General features: G+C 37.8%; 2 protein-coding genes across 2 annotated transcripts in view; one reads left to right on the forward strand and one right to left on the reverse strand.

Annotated features, from left to right (window-relative positions):
• Positions 1–8,781, forward strand: part of rpap3 (RNA polymerase II associated protein 3) — a 13,852-nt gene extending 5,071 nt beyond the window's left edge. Inside the window, exons 5-16 of the mRNA XM_016512067.1 lie at positions 437–564; positions 641–762; positions 2,054–2,124; positions 2,195–2,305; positions 2,377–2,504; positions 2,681–2,720; positions 3,508–3,597; positions 3,679–3,794; positions 3,869–3,992; positions 5,511–5,605; positions 8,207–8,307; positions 8,381–8,781. Coding sequence (XP_016367553.1) covers positions 437–564; positions 641–762; positions 2,054–2,124; positions 2,195–2,305; positions 2,377–2,504; positions 2,681–2,720; positions 3,508–3,597; positions 3,679–3,794; positions 3,869–3,992; positions 5,511–5,605; positions 8,207–8,307; positions 8,381–8,466 — 1,212 coding nt within the window. The 3' untranslated portion in view covers positions 8,467–8,781. The remainder of the gene's footprint in view (positions 1–436; positions 565–640; positions 763–2,053; positions 2,125–2,194; positions 2,306–2,376; positions 2,505–2,680; positions 2,721–3,507; positions 3,598–3,678; positions 3,795–3,868; positions 3,993–5,510; positions 5,606–8,206; positions 8,308–8,380) is intronic.
• Positions 8,782–10,155: 1,374 nt separating this feature from the next.
• The window catches only part of eps8a (EGFR pathway substrate 8a, signaling adaptor), a 43,070-nt gene continuing 35,994 nt past the window's right edge, over positions 10,156–17,231 (reverse strand). The window contains exons 22-25 of the mRNA XM_016512068.1: positions 17,117–17,225; positions 16,063–16,249; positions 15,065–15,197; positions 10,156–11,194 (exon numbers count right to left, since the gene is read on the reverse strand). Coding sequence (XP_016367554.1) covers positions 11,090–11,194; positions 15,065–15,197; positions 16,063–16,249; positions 17,117–17,225 — 534 coding nt within the window. The 3' untranslated portion in view covers positions 10,156–11,089. The remainder of the gene's footprint in view (positions 11,195–15,064; positions 15,198–16,062; positions 16,250–17,116; positions 17,226–17,231) is intronic.

Genomic DNA, 17,231 nt, shown 5'->3' on the forward strand with positions numbered 1-17,231 from the left:
TTTATAAAGCATATATATATATTTTTTTTTTAGAAAATGAGCGATCGTTTCGCTAGATAAGAGCCTTATTCCTCGTCGGATCGTGTAGAGCCTTTTGAAGCTGCACTGAACTGTCATTTTGACCTTCAACCGGTTGGTAGCCGTTGAAGTCCACTATAAGGAGAATAATCCTGGTGAGTAAATTATCAGGAAATTTTAATTTGAGAGTGAACTAATCCTTTAAGACCATATCAGCCAATGATACCGCATTCTGAAATACGAAAGGCTGGGCCAGTGCTGGGCCAGTGTGTGTTGTGATTGGTTAGCTGGGCCAGTGTGTGCTGTGATTGGTTACCTGGGCCAGGTAACCAATTTTTTTATGCTCAAACAGCAACATTACAGACTAACTAAAGTTGAGAAAGTGAAAAAGCATAATAGGACTCCTTTAATGTTTCAGGGGAATGAGTGCTTCAGGGACGGCCGGTACGACAGCGCCATCGAGTGTTACACCAGAGGAATGGACGCCGATCCGTACAGCCCTGTCCTACCCACCAACAGAGCGGCCTGCTTCTTCAGACTGAACAAGTACAGCTGCATCTCCCGTCTTCATACAGGTGTGTTCTGGTGGATCGGTCCTGATGAGAGTGTTTGTGTGCCGCAGGTTCGCCGTGGCGGAGTCCGACTGTAATTTGGCCATCGCTCTGGACGGGAAATACGTCAAAGCGTACATCAGGAGAGCGGCGGCACGCGCGGCGCTCAACAAACACCAGGACGCTCTCGAAGGTCTGAGTATATATAGCGTAAATATATTGTAAAATGTAATTTATTGCTGTGATCAAATCTGAATTTTCAGCATCATTACTTGTCTTGTTTTAATTAAATGCATTCTAATTTATTTATGTGTAATTCTATTTAATTGTAATTATTTTATTTTATTTTGTAATCAAAAACACAGTAAAGACAGCAAAATTGCGAAATATTATTACAATATAAAATAAGTGTTCTACATGAATATATACAGTAAAATGACATTTATTGCTGTAATCAAAGTTAAATTTTCAGCAGATAATACTCCAGTCTTAATTTAGGTTATTCTATTGTGATTGAATATTTATCTAGTTCTGCTCCGATCTGAAATAATCCATCAGCAAAAAAAGTGCCTGAATTTGTGAACGAATTGGATCTTTTCAATGATTCAGTTGAACTGGTTCACAAATCAGTCTAAATGATTCATTATTATTTATATAGCACATTTCACACACAACGATAATTCAAAGTGCTTTACATTTTAGAGCCTTTTTAATTACCTTCATTTATGAACTTTGCTATATACAACAACAGTTAAAAGTTTGGAATAATTAAACGTTTTGAAAGAAGTGTCCTCTGCTCAACAAGGCTCCCTAACTTGATCACAAATACAGTAAAAACAGTACATATTTTCTATGTAAATATATTGTAAAATGTAATTTATTGCTGTGATCAAATCTGAATTTTCAGCATCATTACTTGTCTTGTTTTAATTAAATGCATTCTAATTTATTTATGTGTAATTCTATTTAATTTTAATTATTTTATTTTGTAATCAAAAACACAGTAAAGACAGCAAAATTGCGAAATATTATTACAATATAAAATAACTGTTCTACATGAATATATACAGTAAAATGACATTTATTGCTGTAATCAAAGTTAAATTTTCAGCAGATAATACTCCAGTCTTATTTTAGGTTATTCTAATTATTTTATTTTAACTTATTATATTTTTATGTTATTTTCATTATTTTGTCATCCTATCTTTTTTGTATAATAAAAACTGTTACACAATCCTAAAAGGTTTACACAAAAATATTAAGCAGCAGTTTTCAAATAAATGCAGCATAAAAGACTCCTAAAAACATTACAAATCTCAATTATTCCAAATTGACTAGTAGTGTAAATTTCCTTTATATACTTTTCAAATCAAAAAGGAAAAAATAAAATGATCACGCATTTCAACAGATGCACAAGAAATAAAAATCCAGTCCAGAATCAAATCTTTATCCAGTTCACGTCTCGTCTCTGTTTATTCATCCAGATTATGAGATGGTTCTCGAACTGGATCCTGGAAGCTCGGAGGCCCAGAGTGAGATCCAGAAGCTGCAGCAGGTGTGTCAGTGATCCGCTTTGACAGATGCGTGTGCTGTGAGATCCGTCAGTGACCGATGCTTGGTTCCAGGTGCTGGGATCGAGCGGACGGACGGAGGAGAAGAGCGAGAGCGATGCAGAGCCGTTACAGCAGCTGCAGGAACAGCAGAGGAAACAGGAAGCAGTCGTGCAGAAGGACAGAGTGAGAAGCGTCTCTTCTTCTTCTCCATCATGTGAATACATCGATCTGAACACTGCTTCTGTACGTTTCAGGGAAATGCTTACTTTAAAGAAGGCAAGTATGAGGCAGCGGTGGAGTGTTACTCCAGAGGAATGGAGGCGGATGGGACGAACGCACTGCTGCCTGCTAACAGAGCCATGGCCTACCTCAAACTCCACAGGTGACATCCCTCAGAAGTGTGCTCACTGTCTAGTGCGGTGCTGGCGGAGACGCCAGTTACATAATCAGATGACTTTTTTCAAGTCATTAGTAAAGTAACGCATTACTTTTTAATTTTAAAGTACTTTTTTAAATAAGTAACACCAGTTACTTTGTTTCCCATGTATTGAGTGACAGCTCCGGTGTTGCCATGGAGACAGAAACCGGGAGTGATTCAGTATTCCTCAAAATGAATAAAAACTTGCTGCAATAATTCTAAATGTTAAATAACATTTTAGTAGCCAATGTCTTTGCTGCTGACCTTTGATGATCTAATGCAACCATACTAATGTTTAGATAAACATTATATTTGTGTTTTAATTACTGAAGAGTTTTGAACTTTCTTCTCCTGCGTCCTTTTCTTCATGCAATCCAGAACGCACAACCTTCTACTGTACAGACATACGTGACCCTGGAGCACAAAACCAGTCGTAAGAGTCCATTTTTTTAAAATTGAGATTTATACATCATCTGAAAGCTGAATGAATAAGCTTTCCATTGATGTATGGTTTGTTAGGAGAGGACAATATTTGAAAATCTGGAATCTGAGGGTGCAAAAAAATCTAAATATTGAGAAAATCATCTTTAAAGTTGATTAAAAAAATTATTTTATTCCAGTATTTTGCACAAATAAAAAAAATCTAGTATTTGAAAAAATAATAATTATTTACATTACAACAGTAAAATTATGAAGCTAATATTTTAGACTTTACAAATTTTTATACCATCAAGGTTTTATTTTGGTTGAAACTCACAGGGAGCCTTCTCTTTTGTTGCAAAACTAAAAGTAAATAAAAATAATAATAATAATGACATGGCATTAAATAAAATTATACTACTCTTTTGTTGCACGTTATAATTAGTGACTGAAACAGATAGAGTTCATGTTGTTCATTTACTGTTATTGGTTTGGATGAATCACACAGCTCTAGTCCGATCTGTTCACCTGTGCATGTGTTCATCAGGAGGTGAGGAGCAGCGGTCTTCTGGCTCCAGAGGAGAACAAACAGAGAAGCATCCAGCCCATCCACAAACCTGAACACCTCAGATCCACTGTGAGTCCAGAACGAGAGAGCAGTCTAAATATGAAGGTCAATTTAGATGTCAACACGTCGTGTGTGTTTGTGTCGTCTCAGAAACCCTTGAGGAGGCTTGACATCCAGGAGGTGGGTGCAGAGATCTCACCGTCCACGTCTTCACCGCATCCCAAGATCCAGAAGATAGAGGAGATCTCAGACGCTCCTGTATCCAGGTGAGCAGATGACGTGATCCGATCGTCACGCTCTCCTGCTGCTGGAGTGAGTCTGCCAGTGTCTTGTGTTTCAGGGCCCCTGAAGATTCATCTGCAGATGCTGAATCGATTCCTCCTCCACCCAGCAGCAGTTTCCAGCTGGAGGCCGACCTCAGGAAGATCAGCCGTCACCCACAATCCACTTACAGATATCTGAAGGTAGCGTCCGTGCCGCTCACAGGCTCCACTCTATCCTCTAGGGCTGGGTTTTGACACATTTCACGATTCGATTTGATTCTCATTCCCAAGCTTGCGATTCGATTCGATTACCAATTCGATTCAATATCGATTATTTTGGATATATATCAGGAACAGTACATGCCAAATTTTCTCAAGGAAAAAAAATCTCTCAACTAATGCTGTAAAATATACTGTACTACATTATTATAATATTGAAGGTTAAAATTGACTGATTTGTTAAAAATACACAATGAAGTTTTTAAAATAATAAAGTTACAATTACATAATAAATATCTACTTCAATTAATTGAATATTTCTACTTGAATTTATTCAAACATAAATTAAGCATTGAAGAACAGTAAAAATTATAATGAATATGTTGATGCATATATTTAGCAAAATTCCCCTCTCTACAGATTATTTTTCTAGCTGACTAACGAGTTTATGGTCACAGAATATGTTTTTCTGAGGTAAATGTGACGTTTAATGATTTTTGGCATAAAAAAAAAAATCTATAATTTTGACCCATACAATGTATTTTTGGCTATTGCTACAAATATACCCCAGCGACTTAACACTGCTTTTGTGCTGCAGGGTCACATATTTACATTACCTTAAGCCTGAGGCTTATTCATTTCACTTTTGGTGTGAAAGGGCTTTCACATTTGCCAAAAATAGAACTTTTTATATTAAAAACAAACAAGCAAGCCCAGCCCTGATGAGAAAAAGTAACACAAAAGTAACGCAACGCATTACTTTAAAAAAAAAAAAGTACCTAAGTAATGCAATGAGTTACATTTTTAGTAAGTAACGCGATATTGTAATGCATTAGTTTTAAAAGTAGCTTTCCCCAGCACTGGTCTAGTGTGTGAGAGAGCGGTGTGTGTTTGTGCAGGTTCAGCGAGGCGGAGCAGGACTGCAGCGCGGCTCTCGCTCTCGACGCCTCGTACGCCAAAGCCTTCGCCAGACGAGCCACGGCCAGAGCCGCTCGAGGCAGGATCAGAGAGGCCAAAGAAGGTCCGCCATCCATCGCTTCGGTCGCTTTCGCAGCCTCATCCTCGTTTCTGAGGAGCTCACATGCGTTTGTGTTTGTCTGCAGATTTCGAGCAGGTTCTGAAGCTTGAGCCGGGAAACAAACAGGCCTTGAGTGAGATCGAGAAACTCTCAGCGGTACGTGTGTCCGCAGCACACGGTCATGGGTTCGTCTGGTCTAGGGATGATTTGGGGACAAAAATCTAGAATTTGAAATCTGAGACTTTTTGTTTCATATCAAAAGTAACAAAACATACGAAGCTTATTAAGATATATTGGATGGGAAGTGCCCTTCAACGTTCTGTCTATTAACTGAAAACAGACTAGACTAATCGATTCTTGAGATTTAAGAATTGATATCGTTTCATAAAAATGAGAATCAATTAATATTGAGATATCAATATTTTTTACCCAGCCCTACTATCCTCTATCTGTGCTTCTCATCTCAACATTTAACATTGCAGCAAATCAGTCCTGACGCTTATCTGAAGATCTTCCAGAACTCTCTGGAGCCTGATGTTCTCAACCACATCCTCAAGACCTTCCACAGCTTCTTTCAGTGAGTGCTCCGTGATGATGAGGATGAGCGCCATCCATCGCTTCGGTCGCTTTCACAGCCTCACCCTCGTTTCTGAGGAGCTCACATGCGTTTGTGTTTGTCTGCAGACTTCGAGCAGCTTCTGAAGCTGGAGCCGGGAAACAAACAGGCCTTGAGTGAGATCGAGAAACTCTCAGCGGTACGTGTGACCTTGAGTGCATGCTTGTGTGTAGACACAACAATATGGACAAAATAGTGTGATTATTCAGTTCAGTTCAAGTTTATTTGTGTAGCACTTTTCACGATGCAAATCGTTGCAAAGCAGCTTTAAAGCAAATTAAGTTTCTACAATATATTTAGTAGTAGCTTATCAGTGGTGACTGTCAGTTAATGTACATATGGCAGAAATGTACGGAAAAATCAATTAAAGGCGTAATCAAACAGACGATGAACACTATTAACAGCAATTATTATATGATGCAATCAAACTTATAGCAAAATTTGGTAGTTCTGTATGTTGTTTCAGGGTTGGCATCATCTCAGGTCCTCTTTTTATAAATTATATTTATCAATATGGTTGCAATATTATTAGTAGTATTATTAAATAAAAATATTAAAATGACTAAATAAAACCAAAATAAGAAATATTACTATTAATAAAATTTAGTAGATAATTCACTTAATAGAAATCAAGATACTTCATTTAATACAAATGTGTAAATTTTTTCATTATAGCTGTAAAATTATGTTTTTAATAAGTGCACAACATTTGGGTGGGGGGGGGTCTAATTGCAGATTTTCTGATTAAAAATTATGATTGAGAAAAAAAAAATTGCTGTGCTTCATAGGGCTGAACAACTTGGCCAAATATTTGTGATTATATGTTTCACTATGGCTATATAATAATAATAATAATAATAATATTAAATAAAAACTTCGGATGTTTAGTCATGTTTATTTTGTGCTATAACTAGTAATAATGTGGAGATGATCAGTTCACATGCGCTACGCGCTGCCGCGTCTGAAAAACGGCATTTATTGTTTGAATACTGCAATACAGTGGACAGAATTTGAAATCTGAGACTTTTTGTTTCATATCAAAAGTAACAAAACATACGAAGCTTATTAAGATATATTGGATGGGAAGTGCCCTTCAACGTTCTGTCTATTAACTGAAAACAGACTAGACTAATCGATTCTTGAGATTTAAGAATTGATATCGTTTCATAAAAATGAGAATCAATTAATATTGAGATATCAATATTTTTTACCCAGCCCTACTATCCTCTATCTGTGCTTCTCATCTCAACATTTAACATTGCAGCAAATCAGTCCTGACGCTTATCTGAAGATCTTCCAGAACTCTCTGGAGCCTGATGTTCTCAACCACATCCTCAAGACCTTCCACAGCTTCTTTCAGTGAGTGCTCCGTGATGATGAGGATGAGGATGATGTACATGTAAACCGTTGATGATGATGAACCAAGAATGATAACTTTAACGAAAGTTACTATAACCATAACTAATAATAACTAAAGCAGTGTTATTCTTAACTAAAGCATTTGAAAAAATCATTTTCAGTAAGTGAAATAAAATATAAATATTTAATGAAAAACATAAATGAAAATTAGAAAAGTTACTTTGCAACTAACTGAAATACAAGTTGAAGTACCAAAATTACTAAAACTAAAATGGAACTAAAAACTTAATTACAGCTAAATAAAAGAATATATATAAAAAAGTAATAAAAATTACAAAAGGCCATAACAACACTTAAAATTATTACTAGTGAAAATGGAAAATCTAAAAATTAAAGCTAATTCTAAATAGCAATAAATACTATAATAGTATACCAATAATATTAAATAACACTCAACTCTAACGGTAACTATAACTAACTATAATGTTAACTATAACAGTGTTATTGTTAACTAAAACTAAAATGATTTTAAAAAATCATTTTTTGTAAGTGAAATAAAATAAAATAGAAATATTAGATGAAAAATATAAACAAAAATGAGAAATAACTGAAATAGGTTTTAGTTGAAGTACTAAAATTACTAAAACGGAAATAAAAATAAACTACAGCAAATTAAAAAAACGAATAACGATGACAAAGGCCATAACAAAATTACCAAAACATGAACTAAAATTAAAATGAACACTGATAATCTAAAAATTAAAGCTAATTCTAAATATTAAAGAATATTATAAGAGTTTATAAATAACAGTAAAATAACACTGAATTGTAACAATAACTGCAACTATAATGATAACTGTAATAGTAACTATAATGATGAAAATAATAACGGTAATGTAACTATAACAGTGTAACAATATTTATAACTGCAACTATAACCGAAACATCTATAATAACTACAATGCTAACTATAACGATTTCATTCTGTTTATTATAAGCGTGCTGCAGTTTTGCCTTCTGCCACTTTAAGTGCTTAGATTCTGATTGGCTCTCAATGTTTTTCTCGTTCATCAGCTGGAAAGAAAATGACTCAAAGTGAGTTATGGTTATAGTTATCATCGCTGGTGTGCCTTTACTGCAGACAAGGAGAGTTCAACATGATGATGTAATTTCCTGTTTCCTGTGTCTGGTCTGTGATTTCAGACATGAAGATGCGTCTCTTCTGCTGGCCGTCCTGAGGAGCCTGGCGAGCGTGAGGAGGTTTGACGTGACCGTCATGTTCATGTCGTCCGCCGAGAAGAAACGTACGAACACACACAAGCACTGAACACTGCGCGCACAGCGGCGAATAAACACAAACTCTGTTCTTTCTGTCAGTCTTACAGGAGCTGTTTGACTGGATTCACAGCGCAGGTCTGGGAGACGCTTCTGTTCAAGGCTTACAGAAGAAATACGGCCTTTGACCTCTACAGAAATCTCTCTTGTTCAGATTTCTACAGTCATTCTGACACTGGACTGAAAACTCAGTATGAGGTGAAACCGAACCAGAAGCAAAACAGCTTCAGTGTGAATGAATCAGATGCTCTGATACCTCAGAATGGACGCTTGGTGCCTTTAAACTCTGCTTTATTTGGTTCCGGCATGTGTGCATGAGATGATATTATTATACGAGTCCATCTAAAACGTCCGCTGTCGCTTCATGTGTCTCGGTGTTATTCTTCAGAATCTGCTTCTGTAGTTCTGAATGCTGCAGTATTAAAGTCAACATGAAATCCAAACGGACTCCTGACTCATTCCTGCTCATATCCTGAACGATTCATTCAGTGCACCATCTTTCATCCAAATGTAATAACTTACTTCAGACAAATCACAATCCATCCAAAGTTTTCCTCAGTAAAGGGGTCATGACATGGATTTTTTTTAGAGTTTGAATATGTTCCTTGAGGTTTACTGATAATGTTACCAAAGTTATTAATGTGGAAAAACCTCATTCTGACCCTCTCTTTAAAACGTGCTGTTTTAAGGGGCGTGTCCTTTAAGGCGTGTCAGTAATCGGCCACTGTTATGATTGGCTAACGTCACTGCATAGGAAACACTAGCCTGTGTTTCGACAACATGAAAATAAAAACGGTCATTTCCAGACAAAGCATTATGAAATCATTGTTACTTACGGTTTGTGATGCAGCTGCAGTCAGATCTAGTTCCGCTTCATCTTTCAACACGTTTCTTTGTGACTCCATGACACTGTGCCTCGTTTACAAAGCAAAATGCTCCGATCAATCGTCAGACACGATCCGGGATGCCATTAAAAACAAACTATCCACTTATTCCTTACAGCTGGGATCCTTCTGATATCTGTACAAAGACGTGAACGAGCTGTTTAAACCTTAGTCCTGACGACCGACAGAAAGTGAAGGCACATCTGTTTACTGTATCCAGCACAACCAACCTCGCATTTAGCCGTTAGCGGCTGAACGCCAGTGGGCGGGGCCTATGGTGAGACGACTACTATTCGTTAAGAGGCGGCGTTTATGCAAATATTTTTACACGGGTGACGTCATCTTGCACCTCTGATCCAAACGGAGCTTGAATAAATAAATGCTTTGTTTATAATGAGGACGTTTTAAGCTATGAAACTTGCAGGATGTTTTACAGAGACCTCTTATATGCCAAAAGATCGAGGCAAATTTGATTTCTTATGTCATGACCCCTTTAAACGTATAATTTCTCTCTAAAATATGTACACTATCAAATATATTAAGTCACCTATCGCTATATACAATACAGAGCGTAATACACAGTGATAAACAGGAGAAAATTAAGCAGTTCAGTGTTGGTTCAGTTCAGATCAATCACAAGTCTTGCAAAATTTGTCAGTTATGAAGCAACGTTGATTCAGCCTTAAGGAATGCTATAGCAGTCCAGCTCAATTTTATATTACACTCATATTTGACAAAAGCAAATAAAGCACTTTCATTGGTTCTGAATTATTGAGATAAAACTCCCTCCAAAAAGAAGTATATAAGCCAAGACGCTTCAGTGGCCTGAGTGACGATCCTTCATGCATAGAATGCTATTTTGAATCTCTCTCTTTATTGATTTATTTTTCTTCTTACAGCTAAGCTCTCAAGACTGTGGCTCAGTGGTCTGCATCCAGGTTCGAATCTTGCTGTAGGTAGAAAATGCTGGTCTGAGAGTTGATCTTCATCTTTTTATCATGGACGCCACACAAAGGTCACATGATTCCGTTTATTCTACACACTTTATATTTACATTTGTGTTTAAACAGAAACCTTGAACCCAGAGATTGATTTGGTCAAACATCGGTCACATTACTGGGACAGAGAAGAAAATAATCAATGCTTACAAGAAGTCATTTATATTTCAGAAGGTTTGATGGCATCAATATCATCATTAGAATGAGATCTGCAGAGAGAGGAAGAAGAGGATTTTGGCCCAAAACCCGTCACATGTCCTTGTGAAACGCAACAAACGTCAGATCTACAGAAACGGACATTTCATTTCCATAAAGCTTCTCTTTTGGCAGTACGATTCAGTACAAAATAGTCGTGTACAGAAATATTATTTTGCTAGTAAAAATGAGAGTAGTCTCCACGTACATTCAAAGCGGCTGATAAATAATCTGGCTGAACTTCAAGAAGTCAGAAGTGTCTGTGAGGAACAATAGTAATCGATATTTGGTCCAAGATCCAGCCAATCGTGTGGGAATATTTACAGATGTTTTCTGTCCGAGCAGTAAAAGTACAATATGACTGCATATATATATATATATATATATGAATGTTTCCAGGATGTTGGATTATGAAGGCAGAACTCGATGGCACTAGACTAACGTTACATACTGGCTCTGATGTTCTCACAGGAACCTACGGAGAACGCTGCAGCAACGTTCACATCTCTACAAAAAGCAAACTTCCTCTCGCATCTCGTCACGCGTGTTCGTCCGCGTCCGATCCGTTATCAGACGGGTCCAAGAGTTCTTGGCGACGGCGCATTATGGCGGCAAAGTGAGCGCGCTCCACGGCGTCCTGTAAAAGGTCAGAGGTGACAGAGGTGAGAGAGGGGTCAGTGGCTGCTCCCCTCGTCGAAGGACTCCACGCCGGAATCGCTCGCCGCCAGCTTCTCCTGCCGCCTCCTCATGACCTCCTGCAGCTCCGAGGCAGAGCTCCTCTACAGACACACAGACAGAACGCAGTGAGACACTCAGAGACAGCTCACTAGGGCTGGGGATTGAGACAGATTTCACGATTTGATTCGATTTCCATTCACAAGCTTGCAATTCAATTCAGTTCCGATCAATATTGATTCCTTTGGATATATGTGACCCTGGAGCACAAAACCAGTCATAAGGGTCATTTTTTTAAAATTGAGATTTATGCATCATCTGAAAGCTGAATAAATGAGCTTTCCATTGATGTATGGTTTGTTAGGATAGAACAATATTTGAAAATCTGGAATCTGAGGGTGCAAAAAAAATCTAAATATTGAGAAAATCATCTTTAAAGTTGTTCAAATGAAGTTCTTAGCAATGCATATTACTAATCAAAAATTAAGTTTTGATATATTTACGGTAGGAAATTTACTAAATATCTTCATGGGACATGATCTTTACTTAATATCCTAATGATTTTTGGCATAAAAGAAAAATGGATAATTTTGACCCATACAGTGTATTGTTGGCTATTGCTACAAATATACCCCAGCAACTTAAGACTGCTTTTGTGCTGCAGGGCCACATATAAGCAATCAGGTACAGTATGTGTACATTTTTTTTTGTTCCACATGTTTTATTATTACACAGACAGATGTAATAATTCTTTATTTTAAATAATTTCTTATCCCCATGTTTTAACCCACTGAATTAGGTGAATCCAGACCAAAAATAAACATTACATAACCTCCCCCCACCCATAAACCCCTCAGGAGGATTGACAAGAAACTGCATTGTCTATAATAATACTATATGAGATAATTGTAATAATTTATGAAATGTATATAATAAAGTGTGTATTTAAATGAGAGAAGAAAGAAAGGGAAAGGGAAAAAAAACTATTATACATACAGAAGTATACATGCATGCATACAACATACAAAAAAATCTTTCTCAACTAATGCTGTAAAAACTATATTATAAACAAAGATTTTAAAATAAAAATTATATAATAAAATGTATATTTTTATTGCTATAATTATGTTTCTACTCCACTTTTTTTCTAAATATGAACATTTATACTGTATAGTGGATGTCAAAACTTGATTTCATGATGGATTTATTAAATATTACTTTTAGTCATTTAGCAGATGCTTTTATCCAGAGTGACTTACAAATGAGGACAATAGAAGCAATCAAAACTAAGAAAAGAGCAGTAATATACAAGTGCTGTGACAAGTCTCAGTTAGTACACATAGCAAGGTTTTTTTTATAATAAATAAAAAGAAAACAAAGAGATAGAATATAAAAAGAATAGGGAACGCTAGAGTTAGAGGGTCATTATTTATAATAAATAAAAAGAAAATAAGCAGATAGAATAGACAAAGAATAGAGAATACTAGCGTTAGAGGCTCTTTTTTTCTTTTTAAATAAAACAAGTAGTTAGAATAGAAAATAGATTTTTTTAAATAATATCAATTAATATTAAAGGAAAGCTTAAGTGAAAATATAATGAATATATAATAAAGTGCATATATTTAGCAAAATGCTATTCATTCTAGCTGACTATCGAGTTTATGGTCATTGAATATATTTCGGAGGTAAATGTGACATTATTGGTCACAAGCTGATTTATTGACACCTTTCTGTATTTAAAACACTTATTACATGAAACATGATTAATTTCAGTAAGTTGTTCTGTTTCTTCTGATGTTCATTCATGTTTATTTGCTGCTGTAACTATTAGTAAAGAGGAAGAGATGATCGATTCACTACAGCGGTCTGTCACCACTTTAAAAAGTGTCAAAACAGTATTTATTGTTTGAATTTCATGAAAAATTGAAAGCTGAGACTTTGTTTCCTATCAAATGTAACTAAGGACAAAGCTTATTGTGATTTACTGGATGGGATGTGTTAATGAAATAGTGTTTCATTAAGTTTTGTTACAGAAAACAGCATAGATCGGTTCTTGGAATTTAAGAATCAATATCGGTTCAACAAAATGAGAATCGATTAAAATCGAGAAATCAACCCAGCCCTACATCTCACAAAATGCTCATTTAAACAAGCTGCGTGAAGCTCAATACCTCAAAACACCTGCGGCCGTGATGGAGAGACAGAGAGAGGAAGAGCAGAAACGAGTGAATGAGGATGAAGGGTCTTCATCAGATGCTCTAAACTAACAATGATGGACGTGTAAAGGGGATTCTGGGAAAGCATCTATTCTCTAACTATGACTGGAGACAGCAGACAGAAGCCATTAAACAACACGAGCATTTATTACAATGTGCACTCGCTCTGATTTCAAATAGATTCGATGAAACGCAGATCATCAGTCATGTGCAAACAGAATAAATTGTGCTGTTGAAATACAGAGTTCTGGCATGAAACTCTAGATGGCGCAGTCCGATAGGTCTAACTCAATCTGACCTAATGACATCATTATCACATGGCACAGCTGATTGGTTCTCTCCTGTATCGGTAGCCAATGAGCTCGCTGCTCAACATTCAAATATATGACTAGTGCTTGCCGTAGCAGTCGCAGCTTGCTTCAGAAACCCTCCACCTTCCCCAGCTCCACCTGTATAGATCTGCTACGAGGTGATTCATGTACGCTATATGGGGGTTATTTCATGTATGTTATATGTGCAGCAGCAGTATTTCTTACATGCTCACAGCAGCATGTTGTGGATGTATTGGCAGTAGCAAGTCTCGGTACTTGTTCTGCCGCAGCAGCAGTGTAGCAGATCTATTCCGCCAAGACCAAATACATTAACATTGTCATGTACATTACCATGCCAATCCCTCCGAGAGTTGTCATAACAGAAATATTAATATGAGCTGGAGGAGGAAACGAGCGGTTCTGTGTCAGGATCATCAGGGGTCGTTTGCACCAGCTAGTTGTGGCAAGTTACTAAATATTTTTGCATTGAACCATTAAACATAATGCATAAACTAAATATTTACTGATAAGAGCAGGAGTAACAGCTGGAATAAAACAGCAGATTGACTGTTATTGTCATGTTTACCTGTCAGACTTCAGTCGCTGTGCATCATAAGATCAATCGAAATAAATGCCATTTCTTATGTGCTTTTTTTTTTTAATTTTGGGAGGGTTTAAAAGACAATTGATATTGAGTAATATTATTGATTTAACTGCACTGACGCTATCAGATGAGAACAAAAATTGAACTGCATAATGACACTAATATTAGTAGTACAGAGTACTTAGCAGAGTACTAGCTAAGTGTGGACTTCATATTCCAATTTAAAGGGACAGTTCACCCAAAAATGCAAGTTCTGTCATCATTTACTCACACTCAAGTTGTTTCAAACCTGAATTTCTTTCTTGTTTTAAACACAAAAGAAGATATTTTGAAGGATGTTGGGAATCAAACCGTTTTTGACGTCTAACACATTACGGTATCCATCAACTCTTTGCATACCTACATTCTTTAAAATATATTGTTTAAGAAAGAAACTCATACAGGTTTGTAAACTATCCCTTTAAGTAGGAACTGGTTAATGATGTGTTAACTAAACAGAGCAAAGCCGCCTCGCTACGATACTAAAGTACCTTCAGAGGAACGTGGATTACATGTGAAGATCATGAGAGGGTCAGAAGAAAACCTGCAGACAGCAAAAACACCACAGAAAAACCAAAGCGACACTACAGAGTTGGGCAACTTATCAGCATATTAACTAACCAGACTTGAGATTCGATTCAGGGAGTACTATTATGCTATCACTTTCTGGATGGATCCAGAATCACACGGTCAGTGTGATGTGATCTGGTCCGAGACATATGGATTGTGACAGAAGAGTTGAAAGAGGAATGAAGAGAGAAATAAGGAAGGATCTGTGAGGAGAAGCAGAGGACGTCGACTCACCTCGAGAGCGGCTTTCTGGACGGTGATCTGGCTGTAGACTCGAGCGCCGTCATCAGGACAGACGGTCTTCAGCTCGTCTTTGTTCAGAGAGAAGAGCTGAGCACCGGTCAGTACACCCAGACTGTTGATAGTCCTGCAGACCAAACCACAACAGCTCAACCCATCAGCCTTAAAGAGGTCATCGGATGCTACATGCACTTTTACAAGTTGTTTGAACTGAAATGTGTGTTGGCAGTGTGTACACAACCACTCTATAATGATAAAGATCCCTCCAGTGTTTTTTGTTTTTTTAAATCTCGTTAAATCATTTCCCCTTTCTCAAATCAAGCCGATCTCAGATGCCTGTCAGTGTGACGTCACACAGACAGGCCCCTCCCACGATTGTTGATTGACACTAGCATTTCACCTTAGCTCCGCCCTGAGCGAGCTGTCATCAGTCCGCCATTGTTTCACAGCTGAACAAGCAGACAAGAATGGCTCCTGACCGACTGAGGTGTTTTGTTGTTGGATGTAATAATGAACATAGCAGTCGCCATTTACTCCCGACATCTGAGCCCCTGAAGACGCAGTGGATTACGTCTGTTTCTGAAGGAAATGCGCCCCAGATCTACCTAAATGCATCTATGTTCGCGCGAATCATTCGTGATCCAGCTTCACGTCCAGAAGACGTGAGTATAAGGTTCTTTTATGAATCTTTGCAAATCGCCTTTCCTAATAACGTGCTAGTTAGAAAGTTCTGCGGCTAAAGTAAACAGTCTCATGAGAACGGCACGGAAGAGAGGGGCGGGGTCAGCAGAGCTCATTAGCATTTAAAGGAACATGCACTAAAACAGAGCTGATTTTAACAAGGTAAAAATTGAGTTTTTCACACTACCATTGAGAAATTTTAACCAAAGTATGTTATAGACTTTTCATTAAGACCCTAAAGAATCTTATCAACTTGTGGAAAATGGGCATCCGATGACTCCTTTAATCGCTCATGATACAGAGTCACTCACACTTCGCTGAAGCCTTTGAGCTGCAGCCAGGCCTTGACCTCGTCCGGCGTGGAGTCGTACGTGATGTTGACTGCCGGCAGGCTGCTGGAGGAGCGAGACGGAGCCTGGAACTTCTTCTGAGCGCTGCGGCCCAGAGTCAGTCTGTGAATCAGCTCGTCCTGAACCTCCTCCATGTTGGACTTCCGGCCTGAGAAACACACGGATAATGCTGCAGGTGTGTGTGTGTGTGTGTGTGTGTGTCATGTACACATTGAGATACTATTACTTTTTTTATTAAAGGGGTCATGAACTGCCTTTGTTTTTTATTTTGTACTGTTCTCTGAGGTCCACTTATAATGTTATCAAGATTTTAACATCAAAAAACATAATTTAGAAGTAATAGGCTATTTTCTGTCCTGTTTTTAACCCCCCTCATCAGAACGTTCTGTTTGAATAGACGTGGAGGATTGTACACTCGGAAGTAAATGCCCACTGCTGTGATTGGCTCAGAGTTGTGTATGTTTGACAGCAACATTCCTCACAGATGGACGCTGCTGTGATTTAGGTCAAGATTAGTTTAAATCTTTCTGAAAACCTTGTGCCTTGTTTATAAATGAATCCGCGGTAAAATGAAGTGAACAAAGGACCGAGTTCTTACTGACGCGGTCTGGATCTTCATTAAAAATAAAGTTCATCCACTCTTTCCTAACATTGGGATCAGAAGGAAGGCAATGCAAAGACTGTTTTCCCACAACTGCACTGCACAGCGTTTTCTTGTCTTCAGAGCATCTTTATCGTTTGGTTTCTGCGTAGACCTGCGCGTTCGCCTCTCTCGTAAACACTACATGTGTGAATCGGTGGGCGGGGCTAAACAGGCAATGATGTAGAATCGGTGGGCGGGGCTAAACAGGCAATGGTGTAGAATTGGTGGGCGGGGCTAAACAGGCAGTGATGTAGAAGCAGGTGGATCAAGGGAATTTTGGTTTCTCAGTTCATGACCCCTTTAATGTTTTGAATCAGTATGGCTTATTTTTCAGAAAATGTGCTGATTGTGTGAGTGTGTGTGTGTGCGTACGGCTGGCAGGCGCGGGTCTCTCTCTCTGATGTTCTCTCATGGTCACGCCGTCGCTCTCGCTGCTGCTGTTGTTGTGTTGCTGGCCGTCGGCCGTTGGTGTGTCCTGTTTTTGGGC

The sequence above is a fragment of the Sinocyclocheilus rhinocerous genome, unplaced genomic scaffold (genome assembly GCF_001515625.1).
Source record: "Sinocyclocheilus rhinocerous isolate Xijiao unplaced genomic scaffold, SAMN03320098_v1.1 scaffold475, whole genome shotgun sequence".
Lineage (NCBI taxonomy): Eukaryota > Metazoa > Chordata > Actinopteri > Cypriniformes > Cyprinidae > Sinocyclocheilus > Sinocyclocheilus rhinocerous.